The following is a 20570-nucleotide window of genomic DNA, read 5'->3' on the forward strand; positions in this document are numbered from 1 at the left end:
AATTCCTCCAATGAGAGCTAAGCTCCACGAGAGCAAGGATACTCTATTATCTTTATGTCTTCTTCCTATGTGCTTAATAAATGTTTTATTCCTTCCCCCAAAATTATTTAATGTCAAAGAACCTGGGTTTGAGTATTAGCTTTGGCACTTATTAACTATATAAATTTAGGCAAGTCACTAATCTCTACGAACTCCAGTTTCCTCATATGTTAAGTGAGGACATTGCATTCTGATCATGTTTCTTAGAATAGGACATTGAATATTTTAAAGCAGTATAGGTAAAAAGCATTTTATCAATCATTATTATTGAATGCCAAGCAAAAGAAATTTGGTCTTCATTGCTTAAGTCAAAAGGGGCTACTCAAAATTTTTGAAGAAGAGAGTAATATAACCAGATCTATATATTAGGAAGAAGAGATGGGCAATGTTGGGAAGGATGGCTTGGTAAGGGAGAATAAAGTTGGAAAAAACTATTAGGAGGATACTAAGAGATTCTAGGAAGATGATAACAATAGTAATAGGATGAATCAAGAAGTGAGGGTGGAGGGGAGAAATGGAATAATATGTAGTCAGAAGTAATACGATTTGATATCTAATCAAACATGAAAGATGAAGGAGAGGCAAGATCAAAGACATCATAAAAATTTTCAAACAAAGGACTCAGGATAAGTGATAAAGCCAGTAAGAGACATAATCATATTAAGATAAACAGGTTTAATTTTAAGGTATATTTGGGACATAGTTTCAAAAGTTCAATCTCATAAATACAAGCTAAGAGAAGTGTGGCTGGAAAACAATTTGTCTGGAAAACATATGGAGAAGTCTGTAGATAAGTGAGTCCAATATGAGTCGATGTGATATGACAGTCAACAAAATCAATATAATTTTAGACTGCATTAAGGGGTATGTAGTATTTGGGAATAAGGGGATTTTCTCTGGTTCTGAATGAATATTGTTTTATTTTAACACAAAAATAGGATGTATCATATTCAAAGCATATTTAATAAATCTTTCTGTTCCAATGAATTAAAAGTTGTATTTTTGTACATTTAACAAAAAATACCACTTGACCTTGCATACTCTAAACCTTTCAGGCCAAAGAACTACATAAGTGAAATACAGAAAGGGTGGTTATCAGCATAGTGACTGAAAAAGTAATTGGGAAAGTCATGTGTCAAAAATGAGAAATAACCAATACACTCCACTGGCATCTCTATAACGCCAAGAAATCTGAAAAAAGGCCCAGCGTGAAAAGTGAATAGATTGTCATGGATGTAAAACAGCCCCAAGAAAAGAGCTACATAGATAGGATAAGAAGACTTGATGATGTGATTTGTACTGATGGAGACAGTACCAACATGATTGAGATGGCAGTATCATCATCAAACTAAATTTGTTCATGTTTCTTAGAATGGGACTTTGTATATTTTAAAGCAAAATTTTTGAAGAGAGTAATATAACCAGATCTATATATTAGGAATTAGAGATTGGCAGTGTTGGGAAGGATGGTTTGGTAGGGGAGAATAAAGTTGGAAAAACCTGTTAGGAGGATTCTAAGAGGTTCTAGAAAGCTGTTAACAATGGTGGTAGGATGAATCAAGAAGTGATGGTGGAGGGGAATAATATGTTGTTGGAAGTAATACAACTTGATATCTAATCAAACATGAAAGGTGATGGAGAGGCAGGAATTTTGAATTTTGGGCATGATATCCCTAGTACTTTTGCTTTTGGAGTCTTCCTCAGTTAGTAATTGATGGAATTATTATACCTTTACTTTGTGCTCTGATTCTAATAGGTTTAGATTTTATTTGTAATTTTATAAATATATATATCTATATATCTATGTATATATATATATATACATATATATATATATATATATATATATATATATATATATATATATATATATATATATATATATATATATATATATATATATATATGTATATATATATATATAATCCAGGCTTTCATTGTGGTTTGGGGGCAATCCAGTGATTCCTAAATTTTCTTTTCTTGACATGTTTTCCTGGATGGAAATACAGACACACACACACACACACACACACACACACACACACAGAGACAAACACACACACACACACACACCTCAGATATCTTTCTCCTTTTCTATTAATTTTTCAATCTTTTGGTTTTGTTTTCATTTTTCTTTCTTCTCATGGAACTACTGACACATTGATCTACTCTTAGCCTATTCTAGTTTTTAGGGAGTCCATGTATAAGATTCACTTTCTTTTCTTCTAAGTCATTCATTCTCCTTCCAGTTCTTTCCTCCAGAGCCTCTATTCCTGTTTCATTTCTTCTAGATATTCATATAAAACTTGTGTCATATTTTTTTCTTTGAATCACTGCTTGGAATTAGCACAACTATTCTCTTCTGTTGAAAGTATCTTTCGATCTTCACTGATTTTAAAAATTCAGATGATTGTTATTTTCTCTGATGTACTTATCTTTCTAGCTTTTGTTCCTGAACTGGTGCATTGTGTGAATGTCAGAGTACAACCTTTATGATGGTACTCCCTGCATGGTTTTGCTATTAGCCCCTGGGTTCCTATACTGACCTCTATTTTGTGGAGTTAAGTCCCACAGGATCTTTGAGATTCCAAGGGCTGGATCTTCATGGTATCTCAGAATAGAAGTTAAGAATCTTGGAATCTTCAGATGCCTAAACTAACTTGATATGAAAGCTGCCAAATTATCTTAGTCATAGCTATTTCCCAAGGGCTTCCAAGGTCACAAGTTTTGGGTTTTCTGTACCACCCCTACCCAAGCTTTCTGATGTCCAAGGTCACTCTTTTGTCTCTAGAATCAGAGCCTTGCAGACTATTGGTGTTACTGGCCATTTGTTGGTCTTGCTGGAAAGCTGCTGGTGTTGGCTGAATTAATGGCTTTTATTTTATGCAGTTTTAGGAATGCATTTATGCAGTTCCTAGATGGAAAAAATTTACTGTAGTTTCTCATTGGATTTTGTCATCATTATTCATCCTGATATGAATTTTATATTTTTACTAAAGATGAATATGTGACCTAGGTAATCTGTTTTCCATTCAGGCAACCATTTTGGCCCTAAGTCACTGACTTAATCTTCATACTTGTAAAAGGGAACTGTTATATAATCTTTTTACATGTTTATGGGTTTTATAAACTATAAATCATTACATTGACACAACAGACTTATATTAGCTAAAATTAAAACAAATGTTTAAAATATTATCTAAAAAGGATAAAATTGGGGAATATTTTTATAGCTAATGGATTTTTTTCAAGCTAATCAGAACAAAAGTCAAAAGTCATTCAAACCTTAAAATGCAAACTCAAAAATCAGAATACTAAAGAAAATGAATTTGATCTTTTGATCCTTGACACTAAAGTTCTTAGCTATAGAACTTTAAGGTGAATTTCCTTTCTCTTCTCTATGTAGATAGATATAAAATAATACTTACATCTATATAACAAACTTTTAAATGCAAAGGCAAAAATAATTGCAGTCTTTTTCTTTTGGAATAGTGAATAACAGATAAAGCTTACATAGTGAATCAAATAAGATTTCTAACTGGATTCTGAGCAGAAAATTGGCTTAATGAAGAGATAAAAGAAAACAAAAAAATAGAAATAAGCTCTCAGTGACTGAATTATCTTTTTTTCAGAATAAAAGAAAGGTTTGATTTATTTTTTGGATTTAAGAAAACTGCTAATTTCATACCATAAACTTCTATAACACATATTTTTAATTAGTGGGACCTGTAATGTATTCAAAGAATAAATGGTTTCATACATAAATATCACAATAAAGAGAAATAAAATATATATACTATTTTAATTCACTTAAAATAAGAAATTAAATTCTCCAAAGCAAAATATTTGTTTATTATATATTTATAGTTCAACCTACAAAAATGCTCAATTTTATTCCTATTTCTCCTATTTTTGATGTATCATTATTATATTAGTTCTCTTTTATTCCTTGATCATTAAAGATAATGTAACAACTAGAATAAATTGTCCTCATTTTGTATTTGGGAAGGTGTTTTCATAATTTAGTTCCTGGTATTTTATAATGTATTCTAAATACTGTAATGATTCTAGGATATCTCACATATGAAAGGTCAATTGCATTTTTTCATTGGTTTGAGATATAATAGCATACAAGCTTTAACTAGTAAGCCTAAGAACTATTTTCAAGGAAACAGAAATAGGGTAAAATAACTTTATACAGTAAAAAAAAACCCTGATTATTATTCATATGATATGATTCATAAAAGCAGTGAAAAATATGACCAAATTAATAAAGCATAAGAACTGAAACAGAACTGGTTATTTGTTATAAGCAATTTTGATTTCATTGCTGTGAGTTCTCCCTTCACTAATAGATCCTAATTGTTCTTAGTTGATTATCTTCATAAATTAATATGGCTGAAATAATTTATTACCTTGTGACCAGGTTCTAAGTGATGAACCTCTCCAAGCAATGCTAGGCTAGCCAACTGATCAATCAACAAATATTTTAAATGCTTACCGGATGCCATGGCAAATAAAAAAAAATGAATTTTCCTTACTTTCAAGAGGGTAGGGAGTGGAGGATGATTTTATATAAGTGAGTATATACAAAATAAATATCAAATACTTTTCTAAGGGAAACATTAGAAACTAGCAGCTGGTGGGGATGGAAATCAGGAAAGATATTATATGGAAGGTAGCATATGAACTGAATTTTGTAGGACACTAGTGATTTTAAATGGCAGAGATGAGGAGTGAGTGCATTCCAAGAATTGAGAACAACCTACACAAGGCACAGGAATGAGAGATGGATTGTTTTATGGTCCTCAGACAACAGACATTTTTTTATTTTCTCAATTATGCAAATCATAACTCACTTATGCCTGTGCAACTTGCATGTCTCTTTTCCATATTTCCCAAGTTTAGCAGAGGAGATTAACTCAATATGCCAAAGGAATTCATTGCTTTCTTATAACATCAATAAAGTACCAGTAGAGCATGAGGACCATTAATCAGTTATCTGTCACTCTCCATCATTTCTGCTTTCATGTTTCTTTGATAAAATCCTTTATATTTTTCTTTGTTGGACACTGGAGAAAGGCCTCACATTTAGAGTACTAATAGCTTAGTTAATTATTGTTTATGGTCTAAAACTTGATATTCTTTGCATCTTCTATCTCATTTTCTACAACTTTGCCATCATTGCTGCAATGGTGAAAGGAGCCAACCACATAGTCAAGAGGGTCTTTTTATTTTATTTTATTGCATAGATTGACTTTGCCAAGGAATTCATCACCAAGTAGCCTGTCTACTAGTGATATAGATCTCTGTACTTGGCTAAGCTGGTCTTCAAAAAGTCAGTGTCATACTAGGCTTGAAACCTTTTTTTAAAGCATGATAGAACCTGCTAGAAGGGCCTAGATTACACTGGGATAACTTCAAAACTCCATAGTCACCTCCATGTGATTAGGGTTCTCAATTATATCTCAAAAATCCTCAGAAACTGTGATTTCCCCACACACAAACATACTCCTGAAATCTTGCAAAATTCTTTCAAAATGCACCGGAAGGAACAATGATGAAGAAAAAAAAATAAACAGCCATAAGATCTTTCATCCTATCTAGGATTTCACAAAAGACTAACAAAATCATGCAAAAGCTCAGTCATTCAACAATAATCACCCATTAAGCACTTACTATGTACTAGGTGTTGTGCTAAGTGCTTTACAAATATTATCTTATTTGATCTTTACAACAATCCTGTAAGGTGAGTGCTATAAAAAAGATAAATGATAGTCAGTGGTTTCAAGGGGCTAACAGTCTAATAGGGGAGAAAATATACAAACAATTATGCATGAACAAGATATTTTTAGGATAATTTGAAGATAATCAATTCAGTGGAGATAAGCCCAGGGAAGCTGAAACCAAAGCATGGAACCAGACAAGGAGAAAAAGTGACTTTCAGAGAGTCCAGAATTTAGGCAACCTACCATAAGCATACCAAGAGAGAGGGCCAGATCAACACCTGGGAGGTGTATCTAAGGAGCAAAGCAATCCCAAGAAAGGCAGAATGGAATACACAATTAGAATATACCTGAGATAGGATTTGCACCCACATCTTCTTAACTGCAAATTCTGTACTCTCAACAATATGTACTGTTAAGTGAATTTTCATTCAGCTACTATAAATTGAACTATATGGTCTCTGAGGTCCCTTCCAAACCTGAGATTCTATGATTTCATCATCCAGATTCATGATTTTGATTATCCTTGATTCTTCCTTATCCTTCACACTCCCCCCCACCTAATCATTAGGCAAGTCTGATTCTAATTCCACAATGTTTCCTGTAATATCCACTCTCTTCTATACTCCATGTGCTATTTCAGAATCATATCATCTCTCACCTGGACTCTTAGAATAACATACTACCAAGTTTTTCTGCTTCCAATCTATCTTTCATCCAACTGCTAAAATAATCTTCCTCGTTCTATGTCAATCTTCTGCTCAAAAAATTCTTGGTGGCTACCATTGTCTATTCCTTATGCTGGCATTTGAAGTTTCTGCCTTCTGGACCCCATTTACTTTTCCAGGATTCTTTCATATATTCTCTCTTACAAATTCTATGTTGCTGGCAAATTAATCAAATGTATTCCAGAAATCGAAATTCCATATTCTAATTGAACATCTTCATGTAAGTCTTTGCTCATATAGCTTCTTTACTCTGGCTTATAGAATCCTTGTCAACCTTGGAGGCTCAGTCCACATGTCATTTCCTGCAGAAAGCTTCCTCTGGTATTCCCAGCTGTGATCCCTCTCTGCCTCATCATTTCCCCTCCTATAATGCAGGACTATTCCTTTTATCTCTTTGTATTCTCAGCCTCTAGCACAGGACTTTGAACATGGTAGGCACTTTAAAAATATTTGTTAAACTGAATTGAAAATTAAACTGAATCTGGAGCAAACAATCTCTAAGATGTTTTCCAGCTCTAAACCTTTTGCTTGCTTTGTAATTTAGTAGTATCAATAAATCCTTGTTGGCATATTTAATGTGGGATAAGTTTTGAAAAATTGAAGATGTTAATTAATAGAAATGCAAGTATGGAATTACAGTAATCCTGAAATGTTGGGTGATACAAAATGTATAGGGACATGCCATCCTTTTATATTTTCATGCATATGAAATATTTTTTAAAGGTCAAAGAAAATCAATTAAGTCATTTAGGAGAAATGCTACTAGAAGAAGGACATCAATTTCAGGTCAGAAGATCTCACTGCACTAAGGTTATCTTGTTTGGTCTTTAAAATATATATCCATATTTTTTATATTCTGTAGAAATACACTTCAGTTTAAAATATTTCCCCTACCAGAATTGACCAAGAACATTAAATCTTACCTCCAGTCTTCCATGGTTACAAGCTAGTAAGAACAGATTAGCTCTATCCTTTTCACTAGAAATAGGAGACCAAGGCCAAACATCATCACTAGCTATTTCCCACCAACAAATGGCCATATCTTGAATACAATTGATAGCTAGATGACGTACTATTCTCCGGGTGATTGGGCCAGGTATTTCCAGGTAGGATATCTAAGGTATCAAAAAAAGGAGGGAGAAGTACAAGAAACATTAGTTTTTTGAAAAGTAAAAAACATCTCAAAACACAAGATTTAAAGTATCTTCTACATATGTAGATTCAATTTAAGTGCATATAAAAATACATGTTAAATATGTTATTGTGTTTCAGAATTTTTCAAATTTTTTGACATCTCTAAAAAAGATAAATGTTCAAAATTTTCTCATTTTTTAGTCAAAGGAACAATGTGGGTTCAGAAGGGATTTTCTGCAGTGACTCTAATCAATACCAAAATGTACAGTCATGGTTGCTTGACAGCATCGACCTACACACAGGATTTAAGACCAGCAATATGAAATGACAAGTTCAGTGCTGCCGACCAGAAGCCTCTGACGACTGTTTCAGACATAAGAGTTAATAGTTAAAAAAGAAAAAAAAAGATTTATGACAATAAAAGAAGAAAGGATATATGACAAATATCAGTATGAGGAATTTACAAATATATTATATAACACATGCACACACATAGATGGTGCAAGATGGAAACAAACAACAATTATAAACATAAAGTTTATGCAGCTCATAAAGACTGTGCTTCTATTTCTCAGGAAGGATTTGTAGAATTTATTATTCAAACTATGTTATTTTGGAACACGGTTATTTGAAAACATGAGCAGTGCACCACATCTGGGTGACACATGCCAAGGAAATATAGATTGCACTGCATTTCTGCTTAAGGAATTAATGGAAGGTTGATAGCTAGGAAGAAAAAAAAAACTATCTTGCCATTGCTGGTCAGCAATAATCGAACCACTTTCTGGGGATTAAGCGCATGGCTAAGCCTACTGGACCAGACACTAGCAAAGGGCAGGGGGTCCTCTTATCAGAGAAATGCTTCTGGAGCCAGTCTCACTACATGACAGATTGCTTTCATATTCCTGTCTGCAAGGCAACAAAGGATGGCAGTAATGCGATAATGCCAGAGTGCAATGGGTGTTAAGAACCCGTTGCATTTATGTATTGTATTTAGTAAATAATCAGGCTCATCCAAATTGTGATCTCACCACTCAACCAAGGCCATTAAAATCAAGGTTAATGCTTTAATAATCCTTTGCTTTTTTAAAAAATATGGTCAAAAAGAACCCTTTTCTATTTGCATGGCCATAATATTATTGACCTCTTCATCCTCTGAATACACATCAAAAGGAACTGAAATCAAAGTAATTACCAATGTTGTTCTCTCATGGTAAACATTTAACTCCTTGTACTATTTCCTCACTGTTCAGTAAATTGAAATGGATTAAAAAGCCATAGAAAGAAAAACTTGTTACAGGTCAATAGTTTCAATATTTTTACCCTACAATTTCTTTGCCAAAATTATTTGCCTTTAAAAGAATTAATGTATGGCAAATTTGTAAAATAATGGAATAATCACACTTTATTCCCCACTTTATTTGAGCATTTTCTTAAAAAAACAAACAAACCCACAAATGGATAATTACAGAGACATATGTATTTTGTGCTTTTAAGTATATATATTAAAATTTGCATACAACTCCCTAAATTTTGTCTTAGTCTACTTCTTATATAAAAGGGAAAAAAGTGGCCATTAGAATATGAAATTAGTAGTATCTTTAGAGGGAAAATATGAATTTCTAGAAATGCCTTGGGAAATCTGTATTCCCTAAATTCACAGACAGAAATGCAAAAGGTAAATAATTGAATAGCTATTACCTCTCTTGAGCAGCAAGGACCCAATCCTAAGTCTGTTTTTCATGACAAGTTCATGAGAATATGTACATTGAAAAGAAGGTTAGCTGGCCATATGACAGAAGGCTGGCATGAATTCCAGAGGAAAAACTAAGTACATTGGACAAATCCTCTATAGAAGATTTATGGAAAGATACAGATATAAATTGCATAGAATGAAATGGCATGGATGGATTGTGATGTGTAGTGATGGAAAGACTTTTCCACCTGATGAAATTCTGGATTCATCAAAGCACTGAAGTCCATAAGAGAGTGTGATATCTTAACAATTTATCTTTGCTCCCATTGAGAAATAGACATCCATCACTAAGGAAGATTATTACAAGACAGTTGTCTATACTTGAGTTATGTTATCCAATCATGCATTAATTTATTTGATAACATTAAAAGTACCTTTAATGTAAGATTTAGCTTCTCTTTTAAGGGAATTCATATGAATTATTATATAGCTTTAAATGTTGGACTTTTTAGCTAGCCATTCTGATAAAAAGACATCCCATTGAAACTTTAGTATTTAGTTAATTAGTTTAGTTAGTTAGTTAAGTTAATTTAGTTAATAATTTTTCAATTTTTTAACTAAACAAAAAGTATATAATGATTATCATCATTTTTCTGGGAACAAAGGTTCTGAAAGAAATCTTTCAGAAGCTCCATACTGCTGATAATCAGCAAAATTCAGTTAACAATTTATTTAGGACACTGGGTTATTAATTAGGACACTTCTTTTTAAAAAATCATAGTACTTAAAATCCATTTTGTTATGTCAATAGTCAAAAAAATTAAGAAATGAGTACAGTGTTAGGCTAAGTATCATTCTTCTAAAATCATCAAGTTTAAGATTCTGGCTATAAAGATGGTGGCTTCTAAAAATCTTACTCTTTTCTAAAAGGTGCTATAAATATGGCATAAGTGTGCATCTTTTTTAAGGGAAAGTAGGTATCAGCTCAGTTCCTGGTGAACAGTGAACTGTCTCAAATCCAGCGTTACAGAGGTTGGCTCAATCTCGCAAACACAAGTCAGTGCTGAAAGGAGGCCTTGGACTGAAACAGCCTGGAAAATGTATTAGATACTCATCCTAGCAGAGAGTATTCCTTTCAAGCAAGTTAAAATATAATGTGGCAAAAACTTAAATTAAACACATCATTTAAAATAAAAATCTTGCTTTATAGTAGTAAAGTCCCTGATACAAGAAAACAAATTACCCAGAGTTAGTGAAGGAACAATACTAACATATGAAGCAATTTTCTTTTCTCATTTTTTTTCAGGCATATTAAGGGAGTCTCCACATTCTTCCTTTACTACACTTTTCTATTATTCTTTGAAAGTGTTTTCCCCTCCTTTCTTTTGTTGCTCTGTGAGACAGGGAAAACAGCAACTTTGCTAGGTTCTATGTGGAATGATGACTTTAGGAAAGATTATAAAAGTATTCCTACTGTACCTAGCAAAAAAGTCAGAATATCATAAGAGATTAGGTATAATTTTCTCAATTATAGGTCCTTGGCTTCAAAAAGTTCTACTAATTTTTATAAATGTTTTTATACTGCTATTATTAAAATAAAAATAGGTTCAGTAATACGACTGTTGCTACTGGAGCAAATTTAAGTTCAAAATCATGCTAAGCTATATATACATATATATAATAAAATATGTAGATACAAGGTAAATAATTTAGCAAAGAAGATAGCTATGTGTATATACATATACAGCTATATGTATTAGAATAGATATGTCTATTTTATAGAATAGATATTCTATTATACATGATAAATCAGCAACAAATCAACCAATTTTCTGCTCTAACAAGTTCTGGTGGTTCATATAACATTATTAACTGACATTTTTACCTTATATTCTGAAGTGGAGAGTTTTTCAAATCTTTTGTTTATATCCGGAGAATCCAACTTCTTAGTAAACTGAATATAGCACAATTTATTTTGCTCCAAAAAAGACAAAATGATGAAACTGTCTGTGAGAATAGCTGGAAGATAAATAAGTGTGATAGTATAATTTTATCGGTCACCAATTTATCAACAACTTAATTATGTTTTTCTACTGAAATTGAAAAAAAACAATTTTTCAGGACTAAGTTTTCACAATATTTAAAAAGACTTCACTAGGACTCTGACAAAATGAAAAGATCTGTAACTATAAAATTCTGCCTTTAAATATCAGTATCACTATCTTGGATTCATAGATGATTAGAGCTCTCAACCAAATTAATTTTATGGATTTAAAATGAACTACAAAGAAACTTTTCTTTGGGTTCAGGTGAGTGGAATGTCATAAATACTAACAGAAATGAGGTGCATACAAAAATTATTCAGATGTAATGATACAAATAAAAACCACTAGAGTATTCAATAGCACATCAAAATAAATGGTATCTTTTATTATATGTATTATATAAAATAATAACACATGAAAGAGGACTATTTTTTATTTTATTCCCTGGAGTAAGAGGTCATTTAAAGTTTTATGCATTTTATTTTATTCCTGTGCCCCTTGGTAAAAGTCAGTGAACAATAGTGGACGTATATAATTATAGGATAGAATCTGGAGATTTGCCAAGAAATCATATTATCTGGTTCCCAAGAGAGAGCATTATTCTAGGTATAAACGAAATAAACTTAAATGAAAAAAATGATGACTTCAAGAATGGACAAATGAAGTTGGTAGTCTCTGCTTAATTCTTAGTGGAGAAGCTTCAGTATGACAAAATCATCACCATTGCCACTTTTGTTTGCAGTGTCAACAGAGAGGTCAAGGATTATATACATATGGAAATTGACACTACTATATAAAAGCTTTCCTTTGCACTCAATTGCTGTAAGGAAAAGGAAATTGCAAGCAAATAACCAGCTATCCGAACCAGATGTTGCCATTATTTGATATTTAATAGCAATCTTAGAATGAAAATTGTATCTCATTTATTCTCCTGGTTTTTGTATGAGGTGGGTAGGTGATACAAATTGAGCAAAATCAGTAGGGCTGTTGGTTAAGTAAGTTTTCTTATTTTTATCTTAATAGTTTTCATGTGACTCAGATATTATTGTTTAATTCAAGATAAGGAAAATTTTAGCATTTTTTATCACAATGTATATATTTTACTTTGTGTAAAATAACACCTTAGAAAATTTAGTAAATACTTGAACATTTTTCATATGCTGCAAATGAAATATAAAAATTTCAACATAATGCCTTTATGTAATTTATATAAAATTGATTTAAAAAAATAAATAAATAAATAAATTGATTAATACTTTTGAATCTAATCTTACATTTATAAACATTTACTTTTGAATGGGAAAATCCAAGTTAGAATCTCTCAAAAGTGGTTAATCATAAACTTTGAAAACAATGACATCTTACAGAGAGCCAAGAGTAGAGATTTTTCACTGGGGGTTGTGTTGACACATTTATAGGCTCATTCACCCACACTTGTTTTATTCATTCATATTTCAGTTAAAAACAAAAAATACTTGAAATGACAAGAACAATAGAGCTCTCTTTTTTGGGGAGGGGACCATTTTGAACATATAGACTAAACCAAGAGTCTATTAATAAGGTCTTGTAGATAGAGTAGTATGGTATGGTAGAAACGAGTATGGCAAAGTTAGAAGAGCATTAAATCTGAAGGTCAAATAACTGTGTGCCCCAGATCCCTGTATATTAACCTTATGACTCTGAGAAGCTTGCTTTAACCTCTGAGCCTTATTTTGTATGGTATACTAGAAATAGTCCAGTGCTGGAAACTTGAGACATTTCTGACACTGATTAGCTGTGTGACTGTGGGATTGTCCCTTAACATTTTTGGATCCTGAGTTCTGTATCAGTGAAATAGGGATGGTACTTAGCCCTGGTGTTTGCTGCGAGGTTCGGGTGTGATAATATATTAAAGCACCTGTAGAACGTTAAAGCATTAACCTTTAAAATATCATATGTATTACAAAAACTTTAAAAGTTCTACATTATTACAGCTTAAAACTACACTAAGAATTTTGGAATACTGTATAGAAGTGTTAGCTGCTAGTGATGGTATTGTTGTTGATTTGTTCAGTCATACCCAATTCTTCAGATCCCCCTGGATCACGGCACAGCAGGCCCTTCTATCCTCCATTATCTCTCAAAATCTGTCCAAGCTCATCTTCGTTTCTTTCATGACACTATCTATCCATCTCATCCTCTGCTGCCTTCTTCTTTTGCTTTCAGTCTTCCCCAATATCAGGGTCTTTTCCAATGAATCTCATTTAAGCTTCAACTTCAGTATTTGTCCTTTCGATGAATAGTCTGAATTAATTTCTTTAAGTGTTGGCTGATTTGATCTCCTTGCTATCCAAAGGATTCATTATTCTTACTATCATTATTATAAAATGGAAATGATTATACTATTCGTATTACTAGTCAGCAGATTGTTGCAAGGAAAGCTATTTAGAAATCTAAAAATATATAACTGTGAGTTTTTCTTATTAATTCCTGAGAGACTTCCCTGTGGGTCCATAGGACAGATACATCTTTAATTACAAAAGCAATTATTGATAATAATATTTTTAAAAAATTCATGCCAACAAGGAAGTGTAACTTAGGAGGTAAAGAGTCAGGATCAGATAGAAAGACTTGGGTTGAAGTTCTTACTGACACATACTAGCTCTGTGATCCTGAGCACATAACTTTACCTTTCAGTGTTCCAGGCAATTCTCAAAATGAAAATGAGTTCCAGTCTACATTGGTAAAGAAGAGTTTATTAATTAGGAATTCCCTATACCAATGAAACCAGAGGTCTGGTGAAAAAAAGTCAGGTCAGGTATTTGTTGGAAAGGATCTTTTTTGTTCTCAGCTTTTCCAATCCCAATCATCTATGAGTTATCCTGTCTAGATCTTTGTTTAGAGTTGTGTTCAAGCTGTTTTCCCCTCCCTTGATTTTAGACCATGATTTCCTTAGGACCACAGAAGCTGTATCCTTTTTGGTATCTTCAGAGATTAGCTTAGTTCCTTGACACCCAGTAGGTGCAATAAAAGCTTCTGCCTGAATGATAATACTGCTTTTCCTTTCTTGGGTTGACTAATAAGAATCAGAAAACAATGAAAAAAAGAAATCATTTTCCTACAAAGACCAATTCAATGTGTCATACAACTATTAAATCTTGGCACTGAAGGAAATGTTAAGATCTCATATCAACATAAGAATCCCTTTCATGGTATTTCTGCTAACTGACCACCTCCATTTGAATATTTTTCAAAAAGTCAAACAAAATGGATGATGAAGAAAAGTAACCTCAAAAATAAGAGTAGAGTCATGTGAAGTTATAGTTGAATCAGTGAACTCTCCTGAATTTAGTTGAAAAAGCATATATCAAATGCCTATGTGCTAGAAGCTGGAGATAAAAAATCAAAACCAAACTCAAGAAGTTTACATTCTACTAGGAAACACTAGCATCTTAAGGAGATCAGGAAAAGTTTTTTGTAGGCCATGATTATTGGATGATTGCAGGACTTTGGAGGATTCCACAATGGGAAATCTCCATAATAACAGAACTCCTTATTATATGAATCTGCTTTTTTTTGGGGGGGGGTTGGCATTGGTGAGGAGCTGGAGGCGGGGGGTGTGGTCCTCATCTTGTGATTTCATCAGTGTATGGAACTCCTTTTACCAACACAGATCAGCAATTTTCCTGCACCTCATGGTCTCAAGAGTTACTTTTGTGTACGCTAATAAGTCTAATCACATAAATATGTAACAGTGAAAGCCTGATATGAAATATTAATTTATGAAAGGTATAAGTCCTGTACTTGTTCCTTCTTTAATTATACAAATTTGCATATATGCAGCTTTCTCATGCCCTGTCATGTTTAGATACCATCATGTCTTAAGATTAGAGTAGCAATTGGATTGAACATATAACTAAATACTAAAATTATTCTGTATCTTTACTCTGCCTTCATAGCACAAGATTTTCAAAACTAAAATTTTAATAAGACAAAAACAAATTCCCAGTTATGCTTTGAAATAAAATGCTGAAAGTTTAACAATGTTCCTTTGAAAGCCAACATAACAGGAAAAACAAAAAAATTAGTGATATTTTTGCATTTTATAATTTCCAGTCATTGGAAAGAAATCATGAGAGAGACAATATGTACATTAGAGGCATCAAATGCAACCTGTGCTTCACATAGGCTTACACTTAGGAAATGTTTAACAAAATAAATGAAAATAAAATAGATAATATTAATATGTAGTTTTCTTCAAGGTCAACATGCATCTGCAAAATATGTTTCTATTTGTTTATTTGACATGAAAGAACTAGGTTTGAGGCCTATCCCTGACAAATATTGTTATGGGATCCTAAATAAATTACATGGCATCTCATCACCCCAGGAAACTTTGTATTCACAGAAAAAGTGCCAATATGCATTGGAAGAAGGTATTTTCTTATTGGAAATTTCCTATACCAAATGAAATCAGAGATCTAGTTGAAAAAGAAAGAGATCACAAATATCAATGATGTTGATAACAGAATATCAACGGATATTAGTATATTTGATACATATAGCAAATATTTTACAAAGGCAATCACAAACATTGAAGAAAATCAAGTCCATTCCCAGTTTCCATATTTTAGGCATTTTAGCCTATATGTATATATGTGTGTGTGTGTGTGCAAAATATATATGTACAGATACATATTTCAAAATATTTATATATTTGAAATGAAATATAAAATACTTCAATGCACATAATTCATGACAATACAAAAATCAATTTTGATATTAAATACTAGCCTAAAACTTGTTCCTGGTCCCAAGGGTGGTAACTATGGCATTACAAGCAATTACTTGTTGTTCTTTGCAAATCTCCAGTGGCAATAATTAGTCTACCTGTTGACAGAGAATCTCTCCTGTTCTATTGTTAATGCAGGCAATTGATTTGCACAAGGGTGTAATTACCATCACTGATGGTGTCTGAGATGAGCTTCCCCACCAGGGTTCTGTCAATCACCACTTTATCCAGCTGTGGCCCAGAAAGGCTTAGGGACACCAACACACCTGAACCAAAAAGGAGCTAAATTCAAATAATGAAGAAAAAAGTCAATTAGTCATGGAATCTTAAAAATAATATTTTACATATCATGAAATTACTTCCCTCTAAAAAAAGACAGTGACCTAAAAATTACAGATAAATTCCTTGAGTTTATTCTTTTTAGATGATATAGAATAGTGCAGAAAAATTCACATATTGACCAAAATTATGTGAAGTTAGAATTATTCCAATTTATTATGTCTCTAATGAACTAAATACTTATTGTTAAAGAAATAATTGATTTTATTTGCATTATAGAAAACCCACTAAAAACCAATGTAAATTGATCTGGTATCTGATTATGTGATACTAAAGCACAGAAAAGCATATAACTTTGGTTGGAATATTCACTAGTATTATAAAAAAGATCTGTAACAATTATTCAGTAAATACTAGAGAGGTCAGAACATTCTATTTATTTTCCTTTTGGCTATCTCTTATTTTGGATTAAGGATCCAATAGTGAAATAGAAATTCACTATTTTCCCTCTTCAAAGAAAAAAAAAAGATATAGTCCATGCAGCAGACAGCTACTCCTTCGTGTCCCTTAGAAGTCTTCATACAAGTGCTATTTCATTTAATAACTTTACTGTCAAAGATGCAATATAATATACACATACTACATTAAATTTTAAGTGCTATAACTTTATAAATACCAAATATCTGCCAATTCAGTCTCTCCCAATAACACGGAGACAGATGACATCAGTGAGTTTATACTGCTTTATTCCTTCTTCAGAATAGTGTAACCTGTCCATCTTTAGATATACTGAATAGTCCTCTTTTTAACAGGCTTCACCAGCCAAATAACACCAGTGGTGTTAAAGTTCAGCAATAAATTCTGTGGAGTGAATTGATCAGCATAATATGAAAAAAAAACTGATGGGGGAGTATTTATTATTTGATAACATTTGCAGATTGGGAAACCTAACTATCAAAAGTCTTCTTCAGGTAGTTTACCATTTTATTTAACCTTGTTGAAAATTAACAATGAAAAAGATCTGTATATAACCTCTAAATGTCTATTAGTACATGAAATTTCAGCATTGGAAGAAAACACTTTGCTTCCAAGGTAACAGTATCAGTGCTGATGAGTCAACATGCAACACATGGTACAGGAAGGAAAAAAAACCCAAACCAATGGTTAGTAAACTAATCATAAAAATGCTGGCCAAACCCACAACACAACTAAGATTTTAAACAAAACTGGGAAATCCCCCGCCTACCTATCCATCAAGTTCCAGCTAGAGAAGAGAATTCCATGTCAGGACATATTTGAACATGTGTGGCAGACTTTGAAAGAGGGGCACAAGTAAGGCATGGAAAGTCCTTATCTATCCCAGGTTCATGAATCAGACAACAAATTAGAAGGTCTCTTATGATCAACTTACTTTCATAATTTTGCTTATAATAAATTCCTTGTCCTTAGTTGCCTGCCACTTCCTCCAAAGTGTAGTCTGACTATTAAGAAGACAGAACTTTAAAGCATTTTTCTATTTCATGTCAATATATGGGGTTGGGAGTGAGGAGAGAGAAATGAACTCTTGGCTTTGGAGAAAAGAACAAATCATACTTGTTGGCTTTGGAAACCAATCATAATAGGTGACTTTTCCCCAAAGATTTCAAAATACTTCACACAATTATCCTTTAAATATAAGCTGCTTGCAAAGAAGAATTTGAACAACCAAATTATTCTTAATACTACAAATATTTAAGTCAGCTGTAAAGGACCTTTTAAGGAAGATGCTATACACCTCCAGAGAAAGAATCATTAGAAGTATGCATAGTATGGTTTTATATATATTTGTAAATCTGCATCAAATGATGATCTTCCCTAGTGCAGACTGGGGAGGAGAGGAGGAAAATTCAGAACTTAAAATGTAACAATATAAATGAATAAAGAGAAAAATATATGTAAATTTCTTAACTAAAACATCTGCCCCTAAAATATTCAGTAATGCCAAATATCACCACTACTATTTGTGAAAAATCCATATGAGTCAAGTGTAGCACAAACACAACAAGGTAATAAGTGTACTTCATCTCTAAGTTTCTCTTAAATTATTTTTTTGTTTTTATTAGAAGGCAATTGAAGAGAAGAGGATTCGATGTCATCAAATAGCCCAAGCCTCAAAATATACCAAGTTGGGAAGCATACTTCAGAGATTTTCTCTAGCAGGGATCTCTCAGGCCTAAGCATTATGGGAAATGAAATCTAATCATGTATACAACTATGCTTTTTTTTTTAAAATGAAGTGAATATATAGACAAATACACAAAGAAGAAAGAAATTCCTCAAGTTAATAATGAAATAAGAGAAATGAGACAAATCATCAAATAATTTTATAAGTTAGAAAAAACAATGAAATACATATGAGAAATTCAACAAAAAGGGATCATTATTAGACAGGATTGAAGGCATTGTATTCAGGAAATACTTTATAGAAGATGTAATCTGAACTTTGTCTTGGAAAAAAAAGAAGGAAAAAGTAGTTATTGAGTGTTTAATATATACTAGACACTGTGTATAGGAGACACACACTGGGAATACAAATATCCTTCCCCTCAATATATTTCTATTTTCATAGGAAAAGATAAGACATGTAATAGATCAGTGTTCAGGAAGAAGTGTTTTGGGCAGGAAAATCAGAGGGAAGAAAGATTTGAGCTATAGGTCAAATGATAGACATATTCATTGGAAGAATTGCATTATTGTTCTCCAAAACTATGATGAAAACTGCAGAGTGAAAGAGTGGCATGGCATGGAATGATTGCTGGGAATTTTTGTGATAGATCTCAGACTGGACAAAATAAGGTGAAAGTTGATCAGTCAGAGCCTGGAGGGAACTGGGGGCTGCATGGAGAGACTGCTTAGAAGGTTATTATAATAGAGTAGGACAGAGTTAATGAAGAACTGAACTAAGGTGGTGGACACAATGGAAAGGGAGGAATAAATATCAGATGGCCCTTGAGGTAGAAATGACAAAACTTAACAATTAATTAAATGTAGGAAGTGAGAAAGAAGGAAGAGTCAAAGATTATCAAGTTTTAACCTGAGGTCACTTCCATTCAGTATAAAAGGCAGTATTGTTTAGTGGAAAAAAGCACTACATTTGTACTCAGGGGATTCAAATCCTGCCCCCTCACAACTCCCTGTATGATTCTATGTGATAACAGTTTCTCTGAGTCTCAATTTCTTCACCTATAAAAGTGAAATAATATTTGTAAATCTTAATCTGCTATGTAATAATGTTAGCAAGAATGATAATTCCCCATATTGTTCTAAGGAAGAGTTCCAGAAATGTATGTTAAAGCTAATAAAAAACATGACATAGTAGTGATAAAGAAAAAAAGATATTTACTCATCTTCTGGAGTTTCTTACTCTTACACACAGAGCAAATGATAAATTCTTGACTTGCTCATTTCATTCTTCAAGAGGAGAAGTGAATAAGGGAATTTTATTTTGGAAATAACTGTGACCAGCAGAGATAATCAAAGGAGAAACAAAAGGAACTTTAGATGAAAGTACAATAACAACTGCAATAAATAAAAAGGATAATGCCAAGAGTTGTTTGAAGGACCTTGGGTATTGGGAGAATGGAGTGCCAAGAATTCAGAGAAAGGGAAGATAGGATCTGATGGACTAAAAATTTTATTTAAAACTTATGGGATATTCCTAAGAACAAAATTTGACCACAGAAAGACTGGTTATTCTCTTGAAGAATAAAAGAGGGTGCTATATAAGGAGAAAACTGGATAAACACTGATCAAACCAGATTTTTAAAAAGGAATATAAAGAAAATTAAAAGAGGGGTAGAAAACTGAAGATGATTATGAAAGTATGGCATGGTCTTATAGGAATAACATCAGGAATACTAAATCTAGGAGATAAAACTTGCCATGAAGAGTAACAGCAAAATGATTTTTAAGCTATTTTAGAAGTTTGAGGAAAGAATGTATTTTTAGAAATGGATGAGATTATGTAATTGATAATCAAAAGTCAATTTATATTTCTTTTTTTAATTAAAGTTTTTTATTTTCAAAAAAAAAAAAAAATATATATATATATATATATATATATATATATATATATATATATATATGGGGGACAGCTAGGTGACACAGTGGATA

The 20570-nt window shown here is 32.3% G+C and overlaps 1 protein-coding gene across 5 annotated transcripts in view; it reads right to left on the reverse strand.

The window, feature by feature from the left end:
- Positions 1–20570, reverse strand: part of WDPCP (WD repeat containing planar cell polarity effector) — a 401691-nt gene that overhangs the window by 204966 nt on the left and 176155 nt on the right. For all 5 annotated transcript variants that reach the window (XM_074287032.1, XM_074287033.1, XM_074287034.1 and 2 more), the window contains 3 exons: positions 16307–16421; positions 11209–11342; positions 7417–7608 (listed from right to left, as the gene is read on the reverse strand). In XM_074287032.1, the coding sequence (XP_074143133.1) occupies positions 7417–7608; positions 11209–11342; positions 16307–16421 (441 nt within the window). The remainder of the gene's footprint in view (positions 1–7416; positions 7609–11208; positions 11343–16306; positions 16422–20570) is intronic.

This window comes from Sminthopsis crassicaudata, chromosome 2 (assembly GCF_048593235.1).
Source record: "Sminthopsis crassicaudata isolate SCR6 chromosome 2, ASM4859323v1, whole genome shotgun sequence".
In the NCBI taxonomy this organism is placed as follows: domain Eukaryota; kingdom Metazoa; phylum Chordata; class Mammalia; order Dasyuromorphia; family Dasyuridae; genus Sminthopsis; species Sminthopsis crassicaudata.